The 19,501-nt window shown below is 39.6% G+C and overlaps 1 protein-coding gene across 1 annotated transcript in view; it reads left to right on the top strand.

Moving 5' to 3' along the window:
- The window catches only part of TBX20 (T-box transcription factor 20), a 37,101-nt gene extending 25,015 nt beyond the window's left edge, over positions 1-12,086 (top strand). The window contains exons 7-8 of the mRNA XM_033069058.1: positions 5,002-5,111; positions 11,121-12,086. Coding sequence (XP_032924949.1) covers positions 5,002-5,111; positions 11,121-11,461 — 451 coding nt within the window. The 3' untranslated portion in view covers positions 11,462-12,086. The remainder of the gene's footprint in view (positions 1-5,001; positions 5,112-11,120) is intronic.
- Positions 12,087-19,501: the final 7,415 nt, after the last annotated feature.

The raw sequence follows: 19,501 nt of genomic DNA, 5'->3' as shown, positions 1-19,501 counted from the left end.
TTCTTTGTGTTGGACTGAAAGGCCAAGGAAAACATGATTGTCAGTTTTACTTTTTTTTTTTTTTTAATTGACATTGCCTTTCTTTGCAAAAAACAAGAAAAGAAGTGGAAAAAAGCAAACCCAGATCAGATTCTGGGAATATCCTTACTCTTCTGCATACCTAGCACTCGGATAACATGGGGTAGAAAAGAGGAGATTAATACTAAGAGGCTTCTCAGCTCTACTCTGATGTTTTTACCACTTGTAGTCATTCCTGGAACAGTAACTTGTGCGGAAGACAATAAGTTCAAGGTGCCTGGCTCAGCCTATTGCTCTTTCTCACCACAGTTTGGCTTTAGTGTGCTGTCTTCAAAGAAGTTTGAACCTGGCTCTCACTTTGAAGAAGTGGCTGCCCCTTACATCAAACTTCATCCTCTTTGGAGCCGTGGTATAGATCTGACTTAGATACTGAATGCCCTGGTTCCAGCAAACTACTTCTGAATCAGCTTTTCTGACACCTTCACCAACACTAAATATATTGTCTTACGTAGTTTTGTCCCAAAGGCATAAGGTAGGCTTCCCATCTCCATCTCCTTTCTGCCAAATTCAGAATCGGGGTCATGGTGCTCATCAGGCTGCTGGGCATGCACAGCTGACACAGAGTAATAGCAAAAGCAGCAGAAAAAATTACATCAGAGATGCCTGCTCCCATCTATAAAGAAGCCCTATTCTTTTATCTTGGTTAAAGATCCTACTCAGGGTAATCTGGGACTTCATCATCTCCAGAGAGAATTTCTATAATCTGGGTTGACAGTAGAAGAAAGTGACCATCCTGACACAGAGCCTCAGCTACTTTGTTTTCTGCCTTCTCCTAGTTGAAATCCATAGCAAATCTTGGGTTTGGTCTGCAAAGTGTTAGTGAATAATTTGTCAGTTACATCAGGATTTTCCCATCTTTTTTTGGTCCTCTGAGGCTACTATGTACATACAGAGCACTGTTATCTAAACAAGGCCAAAGAGTCAGCTTGGAACTGTAAGACTTATAGCATCCCTAGGCAGGTTTAGTTTTGGAATCAGTTGCTAGCAGAGGCAAGAGTGAAATATTTAATCAAGAGGTTAGAATCTGCAGAATAGCAAGACGTTCCCTGTATACCCTAAACCCTTTCTAATTGATGAATTCTCTCAGCCTTTCACATGCTTTGATTTCAGCTTCAAATTTTGCTGTTTTATTTCTTGGACGAAGGAGACAAGTGTTTCATTCATCATAAGGTTTGTTGACAGGGCTGAGCTCAAAGCATGCTTTGGCTGGAACACAGATTATTGGGATCAGCCCGAGCCCCTTTTCCTATTTATCCCTCTTCACATTTGTCCTCCTTCAGCATCTTCTCTGTGGGTGTGCTTGCCAATATGAGCTTAGTTTTTTCCTTCCCATTTGGCACATGGATCCTTTTTCTCAAGCAGCTTCAGTCCTTAACTTGTTCTTCTCCAGCGTGTCATCTTCTACTATTATCCAGTTGTACACATTGAACAGCTTAATCATAGTAATACGTTGTGTGTATGTTCATGCTTTTTCCCCTTCTCTGGGTATTTCCAAGATATCTGTAAGTTGAAGAATAGCATGGAAGATTGAAACTTGTTGGCAAACCACACAAAAATATTTGACAGAAATAAAACATCTTTCCTTTATTCAATTGGCAGCTTGCGATCTCTCTCAGAACAAAGTTTAATGCTTACTTCTTGCTAATAGAAGAAACTGTGGAGTTCTAAGACACATTAAAAGGTAAAAATTGTAGGTCTCAGTATTAGATAATAAGTCTGATCACAAACAAAGAAAGAGAAGGACAGAAGTTTAGTATTGAGTAACTGGAAGTTACTTTGTTCTTCAGACTCTTTACTGTGGAGCAGTGCTGAAAAATATGCGAAGACAGCCTTAAAAAAACCTCCACCGTACTCTTTACTTGCTATTTTTTGAAACTGAGCATAGAATCATAGTGGCAAATACTAATTTAAAAAATTATTTCCATAAATCCTTTGAACCACATTGAAATATCTGATGTTGCATACAGAACTATAAAGCCAGAGGTAATAATGCATTTCCCTTTTAGGAGTGTTAGTGTAATAATTTGGGACTTGAAAAAAGTATTTTATAAATCCACTCTCCAGAGCACCATATTTGGGATAACCTAAAGGGTTCGTCCTTCCATAAAGAGAATTTTCAGAAAGATTTTTAGATTTAAGTCCTTTTCTACCCAGTAGAAACAAGGATATAAGAAGGAATCTGTGTTCCAGATTGCCAGCTTTATTCCTGCATTTTGAACTAGATTTCACAGGCACTTAAGTCTTGTTAAAGTTTTGGTTCCTCCTGTGTACCTGCATTGGAGTGAGTCCTAAGGCACCTGTCTTTAAAGGTTGGAGGAGGTTAACCTCCTCTTTCCAACCTATGTGGGAAACTCCAGATGTTTTCACAGATTAAATGAGTTGCAAATTCTGTCTTCTCTATCCAGACTCCAAGTGATGTTCTTTGAGAATGGAATATTGCAGCATGGTGCAGAGGCCACCACACCCTTTTCCTTTGAAATACAAGGGGAAGGAAAGAAATCTAAGTGCAGACTTCTGCTCTTGTTTTTCTAAGTGGAAGAAACAGTGCTTGGAGGACAACTCATAGATAAGATTTGTGAGTGAAGAAAACACACTACTTCTTTTTTTTCCTGTTTCCTTTTGCACACTTAGGTGCACTCAGCCTTTTGCATTTTGTAGGTCTGCTTGGAGGTTTAGATGCAGTATATGTTGTATGTGGAAAGAAGAGGGGCCACCTGAAGACTGTGGGGGCAAGTGCCTAAATTCTGGTGTGAATCTCAATGCTTTCATGATGAGAGTCACATGAAATGAAAATTCATTAATGTGTTTGAAAATGCAGTATGTGTTTTGCGATTATAGCATAAACAACCAATGTAGTTAGTGAAGATAAGCTCATACAGTCTTGAATATTAAATCTCAGCTGCACAAAAGAAACTGTTTCTCTGAGATTAGTTGTTTTCCCTGATCCAAATTTCCACATTCCCTCTGTCATAGAAACCTTTGCCTCTTGTGCCGATGAATGAGATTAATCTTCCAAAGCCTTTTGCATACTATCTGCAACACTACATCATAAAATAAATAAAGAAATCTACCACATAGTTCCCTGGTTTCAAACTTTGCAGATTCAGGGTTCACTAAGAAGTCATCTCTCTTCTTCCTTTAAGAAGAAACCCTTATAGAATAATAGAGTTTTCTGTCTAGCATAGCGTACAAACCCATCTGGAACAAATTTAGTCTGCAATAATTGTGGGCATTTGATTTAGCTTTAAATCCCTATAGGTAATTCAAATGTAAATTTATTGGGGTGAGTTTATCCCCAAGCTGCCATTGGATCCAATGTTTTAGAGGTGAAATTGGCCCACTGCGCTAAATCTACAGCCTGCATTGTTTCTGTTGCATCAGGATATTATTACATGCTGTAATCGCTGCTGTTATAAGCAGACCCTTACTAGAAATAAAGCCAATAGAGACAATACAGACAATCACCTGTATTAAATTTATTTTTCAGACCTTGATAGACTAGTAATTCTTTGATTATGAATATGTTTATATACCGGTATTTAAATCAACCTGACAACACTGGTCTAATTAGTTATTCTGTGATGCTGTACTCATATGAAATAATCCTTTTGGTCAAATAAAATTCTTTGCATTTCACATTCTGAAGAAAGCCTTATTTTTCAAGAGGCATTCAGCACATAATGTAAACAATGCCATCTGTCTTTTTCTTTGGAAAATCTTCTTCGAGATAGCCCTAATAGGCCTACTGTTTTCAATCACTTAAAAGGCAGTAATCCAATTATATCATCCTCTATGTAGGAACTGCCATTGCTTTCAGTCCACTTCCAGTCCTGACGCAAGTAAATCACTTTGATAAGATCCTCTTTTTATTTATTTTTTTCTGAGAGACTAGCATAAGTAATGATGCCAGTGATAGACCAAGGACAAAATGACCATAATGGACTTTCTGTAGAAAAGGAAAACATGTGCCACTGTGATTTATCATGTTAGTTGAAAAATATTTTTCCTTGGAATTTCTGAAACAAGCACACTCTCTAAGTGAAGAATGTTAGCATGTATGAATGGACAAATGGTAAATTCAGATAAAACCTTCATCAACTAGCAGATTTAAACAACTGTTGCTGCTTAGATTTCTTAAACAGGAACAGAAGATCAAAGCCATTTTGGAAATGTGCCTAGGTCATTTTCATCTTCGGTATAATGCCACCTACTTACATGGAAATGCGTTTGGAATGTGAAAGGTGGAATCTTCCTTACAAACTACTGTGGCTTATCGTGCAGATATGCCTTCCTTCTATTTAGAAACGGTTTGGGTGAGTTCAGTGCTTTGTGCTACCAGTGAGGCAAGAGCCTGGCAGACACATCTAACCTCCCAGAATAGATGTGGCACAAGATTGGTAGTATCTGCAGACTTCCTGCTATGAACTGCCCTCGACTCTGATGCTGAGAGAGCATAGTCAGAGCTGACTTATCTCTGGACACACCTATCTTTGCCCCCACTCTCAGAAAAGGGGGAGAGTAGCAAATGAAGTGCTCATGTGCGATACAAAATCTTGTTTGAAAAGAGCTGGACCACAGGTGTCTCTTTGAACCCAGACTCATCACTCAGCACAAATAACTGCAGAGTTTTCATTTTCAAATTTATGAGGAGTGCTGGTCTGATACTCACTGTCTGAGACCACATCCAGGAAACACAGCAGAAAGTTCACTCTGCTGAAGAAGCTGGTAAGCAGTGATTCACAATATTAAAAAAAAATGCAGGCCAAATCTGGCATTTCCAATGTCATACTATGAGGTAAGTCTTTTGTTAAGTAGCTTTGGAGAACCTGTGTGATCTGGACAGGAAAAGGCACTGTATTTACCTTAACGAATTAGGATGCTGTTTAGGATGGTATCGATACACTAGGTTGTTTGCTTTTACAGAGAAAGTGTGGAGAGCCTTATCCAAAAGCATTCCTATGCCCGATCCCCCATTCGGACCTATGGAGGAGAAGATGATCTCGGAGATGACAGCCAGGCAGCACAAAGCAGAGGTAGGAAAACATGCTCATGATGTAAGCTGTGGTGGCTCAGTTATCCTTGAGAAAAGTAGGACCACAGGCAGTACTGCAGTACACTAAAGCATTTCTCTGGTGTGTCTCTCTGTCATGAAGTCATATAATGAAGAAGAATACTTGTTACCTTTTGGCTCTTTGGGGCATCTGATATGCCCATGGCACTGGTATGGGTGGCTCAATTTACGAGGCAGTTCTAGAGATGGCCATATAATCTTTGCCATCAGAAGAAAATTAGTTCTGCTCCCTCTTCAAGATGTCTGCAAACCAGAAAATTTAATTACTAAAAGTTATACTAATCTATAGTAATATATTACTATATAGCACTATGGTGCTGAGAACAAGCTAACACTCCCCATCTCTTGGCAGAACTTACCAGCTGGGCTCCACAGCACTTGTAAAGTACATGTAGATGTGCCACGTGCTTTTCCTCCAGCCTTCTGTTAAAAGAGGGCTCAGTTCTAACCATCTTCAACCAGCCTGTGGTTAACCTGTTTTGCCTCCTCAGGAAGAAAATTTGGTAGCTACCTGAAAATTTGATGTTTAATTGTTATCTGTTAGTCTCTTAAAGGTGCTGTTCCTGCTGAAGCAATTAGCCCTAAATGCTCTATCAAACAATTTGTCTGCATTAGCAGTAGCAAAAGTAGCAGCAAGACAGACTTGTTCTTTGTGAGGATAGTTACTGGAGAAATGGCATCTGTCAGAGTCTACCACTGGAAATAGATCTCAAACCCTTCCTGTAGGATTGCTGACTAGCATAAAGTTGTGTTGCATTATATATTACATGTTGACTTTGTGACCTGCCTGATACACCACAGCCACTTGAGGTAAAGCAATTCTAGCTGTCTTCCAACTGGCAGTGTCCTTGTCTTGTCCTCTAACTTCATATAGTGCTGCTAAGATAAGAGCATTCTTTCTCGTCATGAGCTCTTTGGACTTGTACAGGGCAAACACACTTATTTTTAACCATGAGTTGCTCTTCAGCAAAATGTGATTAGGTGGGCTTGTTTTTACACATCTATTCTAAGAGCAGGTCCTTAGATTATTTAGTTTCTGAAGCAACTCTTCACCTGGTATGATGCCATCCTTTCACATAGTTCTGGGGAATTACAGTAATTTCACGAATACAAGCTGCACTGAGTATAAGCCGCATCTCTGGGTGTTGGCAAATATTTCGTTCTTTGTCCATAAATAAGCTGCACCTGAGTATAAGCCTCTCTGTCATTCACAGCGAGGACCCGCGTGCAACAAAGTTGCCAAATAGTAACAGAACCGCGGCATGGCGGGGTTTACTGGCTCAGCTAAGGCTGTGCAGGCTCGGCCCGCTCGGGGCTGCTGACGGGGCCAGGTGGCCCAGCTCGGTGGGGCCGCTCGGCGGGGCTGCTCGGGGCTGGCCGCCGCCTCTGGGCTCGCTCACCCCGGCCCAGCGCTGCCCCACGGTGGCAGGCAGGCACGGAGCACCCCCCGCTCCCGCCGCAGCAGCGGAGGGCGGGGGCGGAGCCTGCCTGCTCCTGCCGCGGCAGGCAGGGGCAGGAGCCCCTCGTTTATCCCATGGGCCGCGGGGATGGCAGCACGGAGCCCCCGCCTCCTCCCCGAACCATGGGGATGTCAGCACAGAGCCCCCTGCCTCTCCCCTACCTGAAGTAGGGAACTCCCCTGCCTCCCTCCCTCCCCCCGCACTGCCGGTGCTGAGCTGGCCCCACCCGCAGCACAACACAGCGCAACAAATTTCTAACAATCGCGAAATCCTGGGTTTTACTGGCAGGTACTCGGCTCGGCACCCTGGCTGGCACTTCTGGGGTTGGAAATGTCAGGAAATTATTCACATATTAGCCACTCCTGAGTATAAGCCGCATTTCCGATGTGGGAGAAAAATCTTAGTCAAAATGGTGCGGCTTGTATTCGTGAAATTACTGTACCTTCCTTCATGTCAACTTAGATCCTAGGCCAGCTATTGTTGATGACAGTATTAAATTTTCCATTGCTGGAAGTGCTCAGAGAAAAGCACCTTCTCTTCAAGAATAAAATTTCTCCCTACTATGATGTCCTCTCTTGGGAGTGACAAAATGAACTAGATGAACCTCAGTATGAGACCTGGCCATTAAATCTCTTCAGAAGAAAGTCCTTTGAAAGGTATCATGGGGGATATACTACTTTATTACAATTAATTTTATGTGCAATAAAAGGGTACACTTCTGCATTTGCTCGCAATATGGCAAAACAGTAAGTGAGGAAAATTGTGAATCATGGCAAAGAACTTTTCTCTAATCTGGGAGCCATATGCTACATGGGATGTGAGTGCTCTGGGCAACCAGAAATGCACAGAAAGTAAATCATGCTGCTCTTACACTTAAGTAACTGGTACTGCCTTTCCTTTCTCTTTAGGTCTAGTGTCCTTAAATAAGAAAAGTCCTCCAAGATACAAGGAGGGAAACAATGTTCTTATTGAAATTCCATAGATGCTTTCATTTCTGCTGATGAATTTTAAAAGTTACCTTGTATGCAAAACTGATGGATGTTCCCCCATAAAAATAAGAGTTGAGAGCTAAATACATATGCATTGCTGGGTGGTGTGTCATAAGATCTTTGAGACCTTGATTGTCTCAGAACTACTAATTCCCTTGGTAGTGGCAAAAGTGGTGTGTGAGACTTTTGGGAGTATTAAACTGCAATTAGAGACCAAATCAGCTGGAGCAGAAAAGAAAGTTCCTCGTGAAAATATTGAATAGTTAGTATGGACCTCAATCATTAAAGGCTGCAAATCCTCTTCAATGAGCAAGGACATCTTCAACTAGATCAGGATGCTTAGAGTCCCATTCAACTTGACCTTGAATATTTTCCTCGGACGGGACATCTGGCTCCCCTCCGGGCAACCTGTGGCTGTGTTTTACCACCCTCATGGTAAAAAATTTCTTTTTTATATCTAGTCTAAATCTATCCACTTTTAGTTTCAAGCCCACATTCCTGTTGTCACAGATCATGCTAAAAAATTTGTTCCCAGCTTTGTCATCAGTCTGCTTTAAGACTTCAATTAGGTGTCCCAAAAGTCTGCTCTTCTCAAGACTCCACAACCCCAATTCTCTAAGCCTTTCCTTACAGGAGAAGTGTTCAAGCTCTACAATCATTTCATAGTCATTCATGTGAGAGAATCACATACCTTATTCTGCATAAAACAAAGAAATAAATAGCAGTGATAGATTGGTAATTACTTCAGCATCCTACCAGAGCATTCTCTGCTCAGCCAGTTTCACCATCTAAAGATGCAAGCAGCTAAACTACAGTACAAGATGTCTAATTACAAAGGAATTAACAAATAGGAAATGCATAATTTCAATGGAAAGTCTTTAATGCATAATTTCTCTGTGTCTACATCCACACACAGCATTCATAGTAGCCACCTGGAAAAGAGGTAAATGCAAACCTCCGGGCAAATCCAGATTTGCACCCTGCTTTACCTGTAGTGCAGTAGTACTCACACACCCTCTGATTTGTCAAGGGTTTTGCTGTGGTCTGTGAGTAATGTGTCATCCTTAGAGTTTGGCTCTGGATCTTGATCTCCTAGCAGTTAGGCTTTGGTCAGTGGTAGGACTAGGATTTGGTTCAAATTTATTTCCACTGCTAAATTGCTACCATTTCTTTTTCCTGTTACTGGGCTGTTTTACTTGCTTAATTAAGCAGAGGAAAAATAATTCACTATTTGACAATATATCCCATAAGAGATTTATGATCAAAAAAAACCCCAACAATATGCACTTTTTATTTCTATTGGGTTTTGCTTATAGTTTTGGTTTGAGTATTTGGCTATGATTGGTTACTTAACTTAATTCCAGGTAGTTTTCCTTGATGGATAGAAGTATTCTTATATTTTCATTCTACAGTTTGGATGAACTACCCTTTTAAAATCAGATTTATGTAACTACTGCCTGTTATGAAATTTGTTGTCTCAGAATGTTTTGCAATTCGGAATTGAAAATATATTTTCTCAAATACTTTTGCTGACAAAATTATTTTCTAAAGTAAGAAAGTCAGTGAAGTAAGAACATACATAAGAGAAAAGACTTAAATTATTGTCTAAAGAGGAATACAAAGAGTTTATTTATAGCATTTTGTTGTATTGCCCATTTCTAGAAATCAGTCATATCATGATGAGCAGATGCATATCAGAACTACAGATGAAGTGTAACACAGTCATCAGATTATTTGAAAATGACCATGTGCAATTATCCAAACAAATTGTTCTTTCCCCAAAATTTTACTGTCAACATGAAATAAGTAATTAGTTCTAATTTTAAGAAACTATTTTTCAATTTTTTAATGATTCCTCAATGTTCAGGAAGAAAACATATTTTTAAAGAGTTGGAAGATTATTGGAAATAGTTTCTGAAACTTTTCAGATTAAGCAAACCCAAAACAAAATAACAGAACACTTCCATTTGATCAAAAGTAGATAATTACCTTCAGAGTAAGTTCTGCACATCTTACTATGAATTAGCACTAGCGTTGTTTATTAGAGTACTGCACACAGTTAGAAACACAATAAATATTTTGAAATTTATGTTTTTAGAATTTTTTGTTCTATATTATGGAAAGAATCAGGTTGACTGGAAAGATGTCATGTTGACAATTTTCACTGGGATAAAAAAAAAAGGAAAACTTGCAGTGCAAATGACATTTTTCTGCATTTTTGCCACACTGAAATTTTAGAAAAAAACCCAAAACAACAGTTCTGCTAAGGAGCTGATGCAAAAATCTGCAAGTATGTCTTCAAAACAGGGATGTAATACAGTGAGCTTTCATGTCAGAGTAGGTATTTCGGTTTTTAGTGGCAGCATTACAAGATGCTTCATGCCTAAACTGTTCAATGTGCAAAGCTGATTTTGCTGTTGAAACCACAGCAACCAGCTTCTGAAAATGGAAATTTGTCTAAGGTGTAGTGATGAAGGACAGCAGCAAATAATATTGTAAAGACAGAAGTACAGTAATTTCACGAATACAAGCCGCAGTAATTAGACAAAAATTTTGGTGGAAACCCGGAAGTGCGGCTAATATTTGGGTGCGGCTAATTTATGAACAAAAATGTGATATCTGCCCTTACCTAGTATCATACCAGTCCAGTCCCGAGCTGAAACAGTTTGAAATCCATGGTTTCCCGTTGTTCCGACGATGAACCAATCAGAGAACAGCTTATTGCCTGCCTGTGGATGGAGGCATTACTGAGGGGTGGGGGTTGTTATCGGGGTGAGTTACCTCGGCGAGTTACCTCAGCAGTTCAATAAAAGTGTGTGATATTTCTCTGTACTTTTTAAAGTGTTTTCAGTCTTGTGCGGCTACGGGGCTGGCTGGGCTCGCAGGGAGAGGGCTGGGGATCCTCTTGCCCTGCAGGGAGAGGGATGAAGCGGGCGATCGGCTCGCAGGGAGAGGGCTACAACGGCCGCTCGCCCCGTGGGGCTGCGAGGGCTAGAGCGGCTGCTCCTGTGCCAGCACGGAGATGTGGCTCTGCTCGGAGCTCAGCTGCCTGCCCGCGCGGCTGAGCAGCTGTTTAAAGGCAACACGGATCCATTGGGAATGCTCGCAAAATGACCACACTATTGTTCCTGTCTTTTTCGGCTTGTAAATAAAGGGTGTGTCTTTTTTCACTTGGAAACAATGTTTCCGAGGTCGGCAGTAAGCCAGTAAGCCCGGCGATCCCGCGATTGTGTTACTAAATGACGACTTTGTGAAAGTTCGCTGCGAACTAAAGTGCGGCTAATATTCCGGGTGCGGCTTATTTATTGACAAAGACATCAATGTTGCCAACACACCGGATATGCGGCTTATACTCCGTGCGGCTTGTATTCGTGAATTTACTGTATTTGGGAAGTATTCCCAAAGACAACAGGTCATTGAAACCAGGTTTGCTGTGAAAGATTCATTTTCTCCCTTTTCACTGCTTTACCAGCTTTGTGTGTTGCAGTGCCAATGTCAGGTATTCTTTCTCTTTCCTTACAGGGTCAGCCTTTACAACATCTGATAACCTGTCCTTCAGTTCCTGGGTTTCCTCTTCGACCAGTTTCCCAGGATTTCAGCATCCACAGTCTTTGAGTGCCCTGGGTACCAGCACAGCATCCATAGCTACACCCATTCCTCATCCAATCCAAGGATCTCTGCCTCCGTACAGCCGCCTTGGAATGCCTCTTACACCCTCTGCTATAGCCAGCTCTATGCAAGGTAGTGGCCCCACCTTCCCATCCTTCCACATGCCAAGGTACCACCATTATTTCCAGCAGGGTCCTTATGCAGCTATCCAAGGACTGCGTCACTCTTCTGCGGTGATGACACCATTTGTATGAGTGATGTAAGACAAGAGGAACACAAGATTTTAATTGTGCAAGTTTGCTATTAAAAATACAAGGGACTTTCCTGAAAGGCCTGTGGCAGGAGTGCTGAACTCATAACAAACCAGCTTAAAAAATGCATTGTGGATATAGATTCCTCTTTTGAGGGATCTCAAGAAGAGAGCCTGTGGCTTGGAGCTGCTCACAGATCTTTGTGTAACACAGCCAAAATGGATCCCGAAGTCCCTAGGATCATTGGTCACGTGCAGCTTGTTCCAAAGGTGCATTACACCTAGTGGAAAGAAATTATCTTTAAGCAGCAGTGTAAAAACTAATTATCTATAGATCTTTTTTCATATGCTAGATGAATTTTTAAAAAGGCAATACTCTTACTCATCTTCATCTCTTCTTGTGACTGATGAGCATCTAACAGAAAAAAATTATTGCTATAACTTTGAGCATGTTTTAGGCTATCAGCATATATTTGCTGAAAACAGGACAAAGTGGAGAAGACCACTATCCTTTTTAAAACTGGCATATATTCACCAAAACCATTATTTCTTAGTTGCTACTATAATCACAAAAAGAACATTATTAACAAGTCTTTCTTTCCCTTCCTTCCTTCCTTCCTTCCTTCCTTCCTTCCTTCCTTCCTTCCTTCCTTCCTTCCTTCCTTCCTTCCTTCCTTCCTTCCTTCCTTCCTTCCTTCCTTCCTTCCTTCCTTCCTTCCTTCCTTCCTTCCTTCCTTCCTTCCTTCCTTCCTTCCTTCCTTCCTTCCTTCCTTCCTTCCTTCCTTCCTTCCTTCCTTCCTTCCTTCCTTCCTTCCTTCCTTCCTTCCTTCCTTCCTTCCTTCCTTCCTTCCTTCCTTCCTTCCTTCCTCTCTTTCTTTCTTTCACAAAATACTTATCGGTCCCAAAAACACAACTGTGCTACAGGACTCTAGTAGTAACAATGTATTCTGTTCTTCAGTCTAAAAGAAAGTTTGTCCTATATCCGAGGAGGAGCAATTTAACTGTTGGTTAAGGTATAATGACGAAAAATTTTGATTTGGAAAAATCTGTTATTTAAACTCAGAAACCCAAGATTTCAAATTTTAAAGCAGTGCTTTACTACTGTGCGTGCCACTGAAGACCTGTTTCCATCTGTACATGGATGACAAATTTACCATATTTTCAGGTTAGGTCAGTCTCCAGACTCTCTGGATCAAACTATAACTAATGGACTTGTATGGGTGACATTGGAGTATCTTCCCACTTGTTCTGATTTTGTTGGGTTCGGTCATGGCTGTTATTATACAAGCTAATTGGCCAGGAAAATTAGGGTTGTACTACCACTTTTTTCATGTCCCCCTAGAATAGTGGAGTTTCCTTAAAAAAATATCAGTACCGCGCTTAATACAATTTTTTTTTTAAAATTCATATCTGACTTTTTTTCAGTTAGTATTTGGGGCTCTCATTCAAAGTACTGTCCCCATTTTCTAGTATGTTGTATCTGATGCGATGGAGGAGCTATAGATGCCTAAGAAAATAATGACCTTGTCTGCAGAGAGCTAGCAATCCTTTGCACTGCTGGAAACAGTACTAGTGTGATGTTGGTTTTCTGTGTGGCAAGAGCTGGCATTTCACTGTAAATAATAAGTTGATAAAGAGGTTCTGTGTTGAGTTGCATCCAAGCTATAGGTGATAACACATCTACTGACAAAAAAGAAACTAGCATATATAATCCATATATTACAGATCTCTGTAGAGCTGGAACACAAACCAGACTTATTTCCCACTATTGTCCTCTACTTTTGACCATTCTGCGTTGCGGTCATATGGTAAAAGGCAGAGTGCAGTACACTGGGTCACCTACTACCATCTCTGCAAAGTGAAAGTTGAGGCACATGTATGCCACAGAAAAAGACCATCATTATGTATTTTCTAGTAGCTGAATTCAAAATCTTCTCAAGTTGGTAATTTCAATCACCTTTTCAACCAAGTTATCTGCAATACCACCCTAATTCCTCATTAATCACTGTTGGACCTGCTGATGAAAAATGACCTGGGCCAATTTGCAACTCCCGTGCTCTGTATGTAAATAAAAATGAAAATTTATTTACAATTCAGACCTGCTACAGGAAGTTCCATAAATTAATATAACAGGCTCTGCAGTAAATTATCTGCAGTATTTAAATTTAGATTTTGCTGTAGGCTATCAGATTCACAGGAAAACTGCATGTTGCAAGATTGTGCCTAATTGCAATTGGTTTTGATATAAACCCCCTATTTTTCTGGAAATTAGGTGATACTGACCCTACAAGAATGTAATTCTTCAAGTACACATGACTCTACAGAAACAATAATAATAGAAGAGGTTTGGAAGAAAGTTTTCTCTTCAGTTGTTTGACTTCTGTTAGAGTTGTATGAAGACCCTAGGATGACATGCACTAAAGCTATGTGGAAATTCTGTTTCTTTTATCTGGCTCCTTCTGCAGCTTCAAAAACTTATCTGGAGTTGCAGGGAATATGGTTAGGTTCAGACTTCAAGCCAGTAGTTTTACTGCTGATACTTGCATCAGTAAAAGGTCAAGTAAGTAGGCAACTTTTACATTACTCCAGAAACAAGTTTGAAACAGGTGGGCTGATTTAGGCATGGTCAATATGTGACATAAAGGCTGCTCATAGATGACCTTCCTTCTTGAAGCAAATTCAGAGAAACAAACTGTATAATCTTTTCAGCCCTGTCCCAGTCCCTGCTCTGAGAACATCAATATTTGCCATGCAGAAATACCCCTGATACTGTTTCAGAGAAAATTCTCCAGGCCCTTTCTGGAGAATGAAACTGGATTTTGACAACTTCATTTACAAAAAATATTAATAGAAATAAAAGTCTGTTCCACTACAAATGAAGTGCGATTCATATCTGAAATAACATAGCAATAGGCTGTCTTGATATAAAAGCCAACTCCTCATCCAAATTCTCTCTGATGAATTTTGTATTACAGATGATACAGAATTATCTGTCAAAATCCACAGCTTAATTTTTCCAGTGAGACCAAGTCTCTCTCAGTGGGGTCATCCCTCCTTGTGCTGCTCTCTGATGGCTTAATTCCTTTGCAGCAGAAATCCATTGGGTTCCCCACTAATGCAGAATCACAGGCAGGTGCCAAGCAAGGGAATGAATGCAGGTTGTGCCAGATTTCCCTAGGAATGAGATCAATAGGTATGTCCATTCCTCACTTCTTTGCCCTCACAGTCCTACCTACGAAACCTGTTGCATGGATTTGAGGCTAAAGGGATTGAGTTCACAGAGGCCACAGGATGTCCAGTGAAGTGGTCTTGCCACCTCACAATGTTTCTGCTCCATATCCCTCCCACCTTCCTGTGGGCCTGGGGAAGCATGGGAATGATTCCAGGAATAAAATTCCTGCCCAACTGAAGTCAAATGGAAATTTATTGACTGTAATGGGTCAGTATTTCATTCCCTATTGTCATCTAAAAATAAAGTCTGACAGTAAAAACAGTGGCTTAAAGGACAGCAACAATATAGGAACATTACAGAAAAGATTAAAACCCAAGTAAAAATCAGCTTTAGCACTGAACTCACAACTGGAAGAAAATTAATGCAAATTTGTAATTAATTGGTTAAATCACCTTTGCTAAAAAAAAATAAAATAATGATTAAAAAATTAAATTATATCCACCACTGACAATAACCCAGCAATATATTTAAGGGTTTGCTGTACTGCTGTCAAAATTGTATCACTTCCAGGACAGAACATCTGTTGTTGGTAGATGCTAGGAATGCCAAATATAATCTAGAATTTATTTTCCAAACACAATTCACATTTTTCATCCCATGAGAAGTGCTCTTCACCTTTATGAGCTTTTTTCTTGGCTCAGAAAAATGGACCTGTTTTATGTTGTTTGATTTTTGGGGTTTTTTGTGGGGGAGAAATGTTGTTTGCCTTTTTTAAAGAAAAGTGGAGCAAACATGCCTGAATATGCTTTTCAAAGAGAATGATAAGATTTTCCTTTGAAGTGTTGCAAGTATTTTTGTCTTTTTCCTGAATTTCCATTTTATACATAGATCATCAACAACCTCCAGTCTTTAATCCAACAAAAACATCCCATATATTAACAAAACTGATTTGGATATATTTATCTGAATAATTTTTTTCTTTTATTTTTGGAGCCCTGAGAATCTCAACACAAACCCACCCATTTTTAATTTATCTCTTTGGTTTGCAGCATTGCTTTATACGGCCTGAGACACTGTCAAAGATAGCAAATCAATGCTACTGGGTTTCAGTCCTACTCTTCTGGGTGTTAACCGAAAAACAAGCATAGACCAAGTAAAGGTAGAGTTCCTAATGGAAATGCTTCTTTATGAGTCGAAGGATGATAAGTTGTACAGTAGCTAACATGCTTGGTACCGCAACCTTCAGAATGAAATTGCAAAATTTCTCACAGACAGTTTTACCCATGAAGGCCAGAACACTGCATCAACATATACACATGTAAGAACATGCTGCCATTTCCAACATCTATCAAACACTAACTGGTATGTGAAAAGGAATTTTTTAATTTGAAAGCTGGCAACTTGATTATGTAGTGTACCCTCTTTATATGTGTGTACTCTGCAAGAAAGGAAATACCAATGAAAATTTTTGCAAAAACTTGGGATAATTTCCGAAAGTGTAAGCAAATATAAATTGTGGTAATTTACTCCTAGATAAGGGTAAAAACAACAGTGTAACACTTCTGGCTTCTTGTCTAGAGGAAGCTGTGCCTACAGTGCATATACACATCATCTGCAGGGGGAGGACACTCACTGCAAGATTAATTTTGGTTTTAGTGAGATTTTATTCTCATTATTCTTTACAGAGCATTTTCTCCTGAAGGAGAAATGGTTTCTTTACCTACAACCTACTTGCTGGACAGAGGATTTATGTATTACTCTGTAATCAAATGTCTTTGCATATAACCTATAGATTATCAAATGACAATTTCTTTTTCTTTATCTTCTTAAGAAAAAACTAAGCAGTGAATTAAATAAGCTCCAAAGTAACTTTTCATTATAGTTTAAGGACAAAAAATACAGTTTGCTGTATTTTACCTTTAGCACGTTTAAACTTTTTTTTTTTATTGTACCTTCAGAAACACAAGGAGAGATTTGGCTTAAAAATGAGAAAGGCAAAAAACCTGGATGTAGCCTCTTTAACAGAACGTATTACAGTTCTTCTGTTTGCTGTGTTGGCTTTGTTGTTTATAATGCATTGCGTGAGCACATTCACCATGTACTGAAGTGTGTGTTTGTATGTATGGGTTGGGGGTAGAGGGAAATCTTTTCATGGGAAAAAAAAGTTGTGAACATAAACTATGAAGCAACATCTAATGAAAAGTTTCTTTTTAAGTGCAATATATTTATTTCTGCTAGAAATATAGTATCATCATTATGTAATATTTGAAGCACTAAAAGTTATTTGTAAACAGCTTAAAATTATATCTATATCACAAAAACTGTACAGAAGTGCAAATGTGTGGATATTCAGTTTCTTTCATTAAAATATTGTGTGTTTTGATATATCATTCTTATTTAGCCAAATCTTTCTGCTTCAGTTTTTTTCCTCTAACTAAGTTGCTGAGGGCAGTGGAACCAGTAACAGATGTTTCTGAGAGTACACAAAATTTGTAAGGGCTGCTTATCTACAAAAGGTGGTCGAAGTCTTGGATTCATATGGAGTGATAGTTGTAGTGTCATTAAATGCAACTGTAGTTTGCATGGAGATACACAAATTATTTCTTTTTCAAAATGCTTTGCAATCATATTCATAAAAATTCCTGTGTTTGCCAGCAGAACCCGAATAAATGGCTGAAATATGGGCTTCTCAGGGTCCCTAATATAGTAAATACAGACCTAGGAAACAGAGTATAAGAAGAGAGTAGAATTAGGTCTGTTAAGTCAGGAGAAGTAAGGAATGTAAAGAATTGAGGAGTAAATTCCTCCCCATAAATGCTGCAGGCTTTTTATTTAAAAGGATTTTATTTTAATTATAATAGCATATATTAAAGCAAGAGAGAGTTAGCTGAGACTCTGTGGGAAGATAGGTTGAAAGGATGGTGCAGAGGGCAATCTTTCCCAATGAATTACAGTTGTACTGATTACCAAGGAGTAGAAACAGCCTTGCCTGCCCAATGAGGTTGGGTGTTATAAAAGAGTGGGCTAGCTGGCCACAATTTACAATTACAGATAGAGCTTGAGATCTAGAGTCTGCTGCAGTTCAGGATGGATGGAGTCTGCTAGCTGTGCTGTGAGGAGGTAAGGGACATGCAGTTATGCAAGGGACAGACAAGAAGATGTTGTGTGAGGGACACGGTAAGGTTGCTGAGTAAGGGACAGCTTGGGGTTTAGCCAGTCACGCAGAGGAGAGAAGGAGTCAGAGCTGTGTGGAGCTGCCTGTGAGGAAAAGAGTTAGTACTGTGTGAAGTAGCTAATGAGGAAAGGAGTCAGTACTCTGTGGAGTTGCCTGAGAGAAGTCTATTGAAAGAAGGCATGAAAAGTTTTTAATAAAGGACTGGCAATGATGCCAGTTGTGTTTGTCTTGACATAATTGAAACAAGACTCTATCTAAGGTATTCAAAGAGGAAAGATAGTGATGCACAGTACTGGGTTACCTAGAGAGTATAAGGAGCAATACCTATCATACAAGGCCTTTTAGAACAGGTTGAACATGCACCACTCAAGAATGATCTGATTAAAGTGAATCTTGCCTCAGGACAATCGAATAATCTCTTGAGCTGCTTCCAAGCTTCCTGCAAGAGCCATCTCTTAAAGCAGCTTCTGACAAAATTCTCATGGTGCTCAAAATTTTTTTGTCACACACCTGTAGTTTATCTTGTCCCCAAATTGAGATCAGTTGCTGGATCCTTTGCAACTAGATCACAAGATCCCTGGTTCATAAAGAAGCTCATGAGATGGAAGAGTGTGAGGTTCCAAGGAACAGTAGTAGCAGCATTATCTTGGTTTGTGAATGGGAGATAACAGCCTGAGGTAATTCAAACCTACCTTTAACTATGCTAAACTGTAACCATGCATTAATATACCTCATTAACGTTTGGGATGTATGAAAATTAATATAGATCGCTGAGTTGGTAACTCCATACGATGCCTTTTGTCTCTGTATTATATTTTTATGGTATCTTAGTCGCAAAACACCTGCATTCTCTCATGGATATTCAATGCTGTGAAAGTCTTTTGCTTAACCTCAGGCTAAGGGGGTTTTCTTGATTACAATTAAAACCAAACATGGGCATTGGCACCTTCTTGAATCAGAACTATTGGCTGTACACTGGTTCAACATATAGTTATGCCAAAGGTCCCATTGAAATCAGTAGGCTTGCTTGCATAAAGCTAAATCAGTGCTTAAGCGTTGTAGTGGCTCTGCAACTGCAAAACTCCTTGTGCTTTGAGAATAAAGACTTTCGGGAGCAAGTGCAGCAAACACCTCTATAATTGGAGTATTTTATCTGCTATTTTCCAAAGAGAATCCAGGAATTTAACAAAACGAAGACTCTGAGCTGTCTCCTGGTAGGGTTACTTTGAAGTGACTGATGAGTAGTCATGATGACTGTAGACTGCTTTGTACGTTTAGAAAACAGATTTGTATCCAAATTATCTGTCTTGGAGATAAGCAGTGCAGAAAACAAATTTGGAGAATGCTGTTTTCTAAACTTCCTATGCAGGAGCACAATGAATACACCATTTAATAGTATACTTGAAATACAGAGCAATAAACAAAATTTTGAATCCAGAATATTTCAAATACACATAAAATATTTAGATTATACACCACTGGTTCAATACATAAAAACTAATTATCACTAATAATAAGTCTAAAAATTAAGCTGCTAGTGGTCAAGATCTTTACTGAAGTTAGTCACTGATCTCAAGGCTGGTCAGTGAGGCTTTAGGGACCTTTGCAGGCAGTACAGAAGCTTGTCCTTGCTATCTAGAGTAATAACCAGAGGGACCAAGAAAAACCTGTGGGAATGCCTGCCAGAAAAGTTGGAC

Source organism: Catharus ustulatus, chromosome 1 (assembly GCF_009819885.2).
Source record: "Catharus ustulatus isolate bCatUst1 chromosome 1, bCatUst1.pri.v2, whole genome shotgun sequence".
NCBI lineage: Eukaryota > Metazoa > Chordata > Aves > Passeriformes > Turdidae > Catharus > Catharus ustulatus.
The sequence above is the reverse complement of the archived record's forward strand: the minus strand, read 5'-3'. Positions and strand labels throughout refer to the sequence as shown.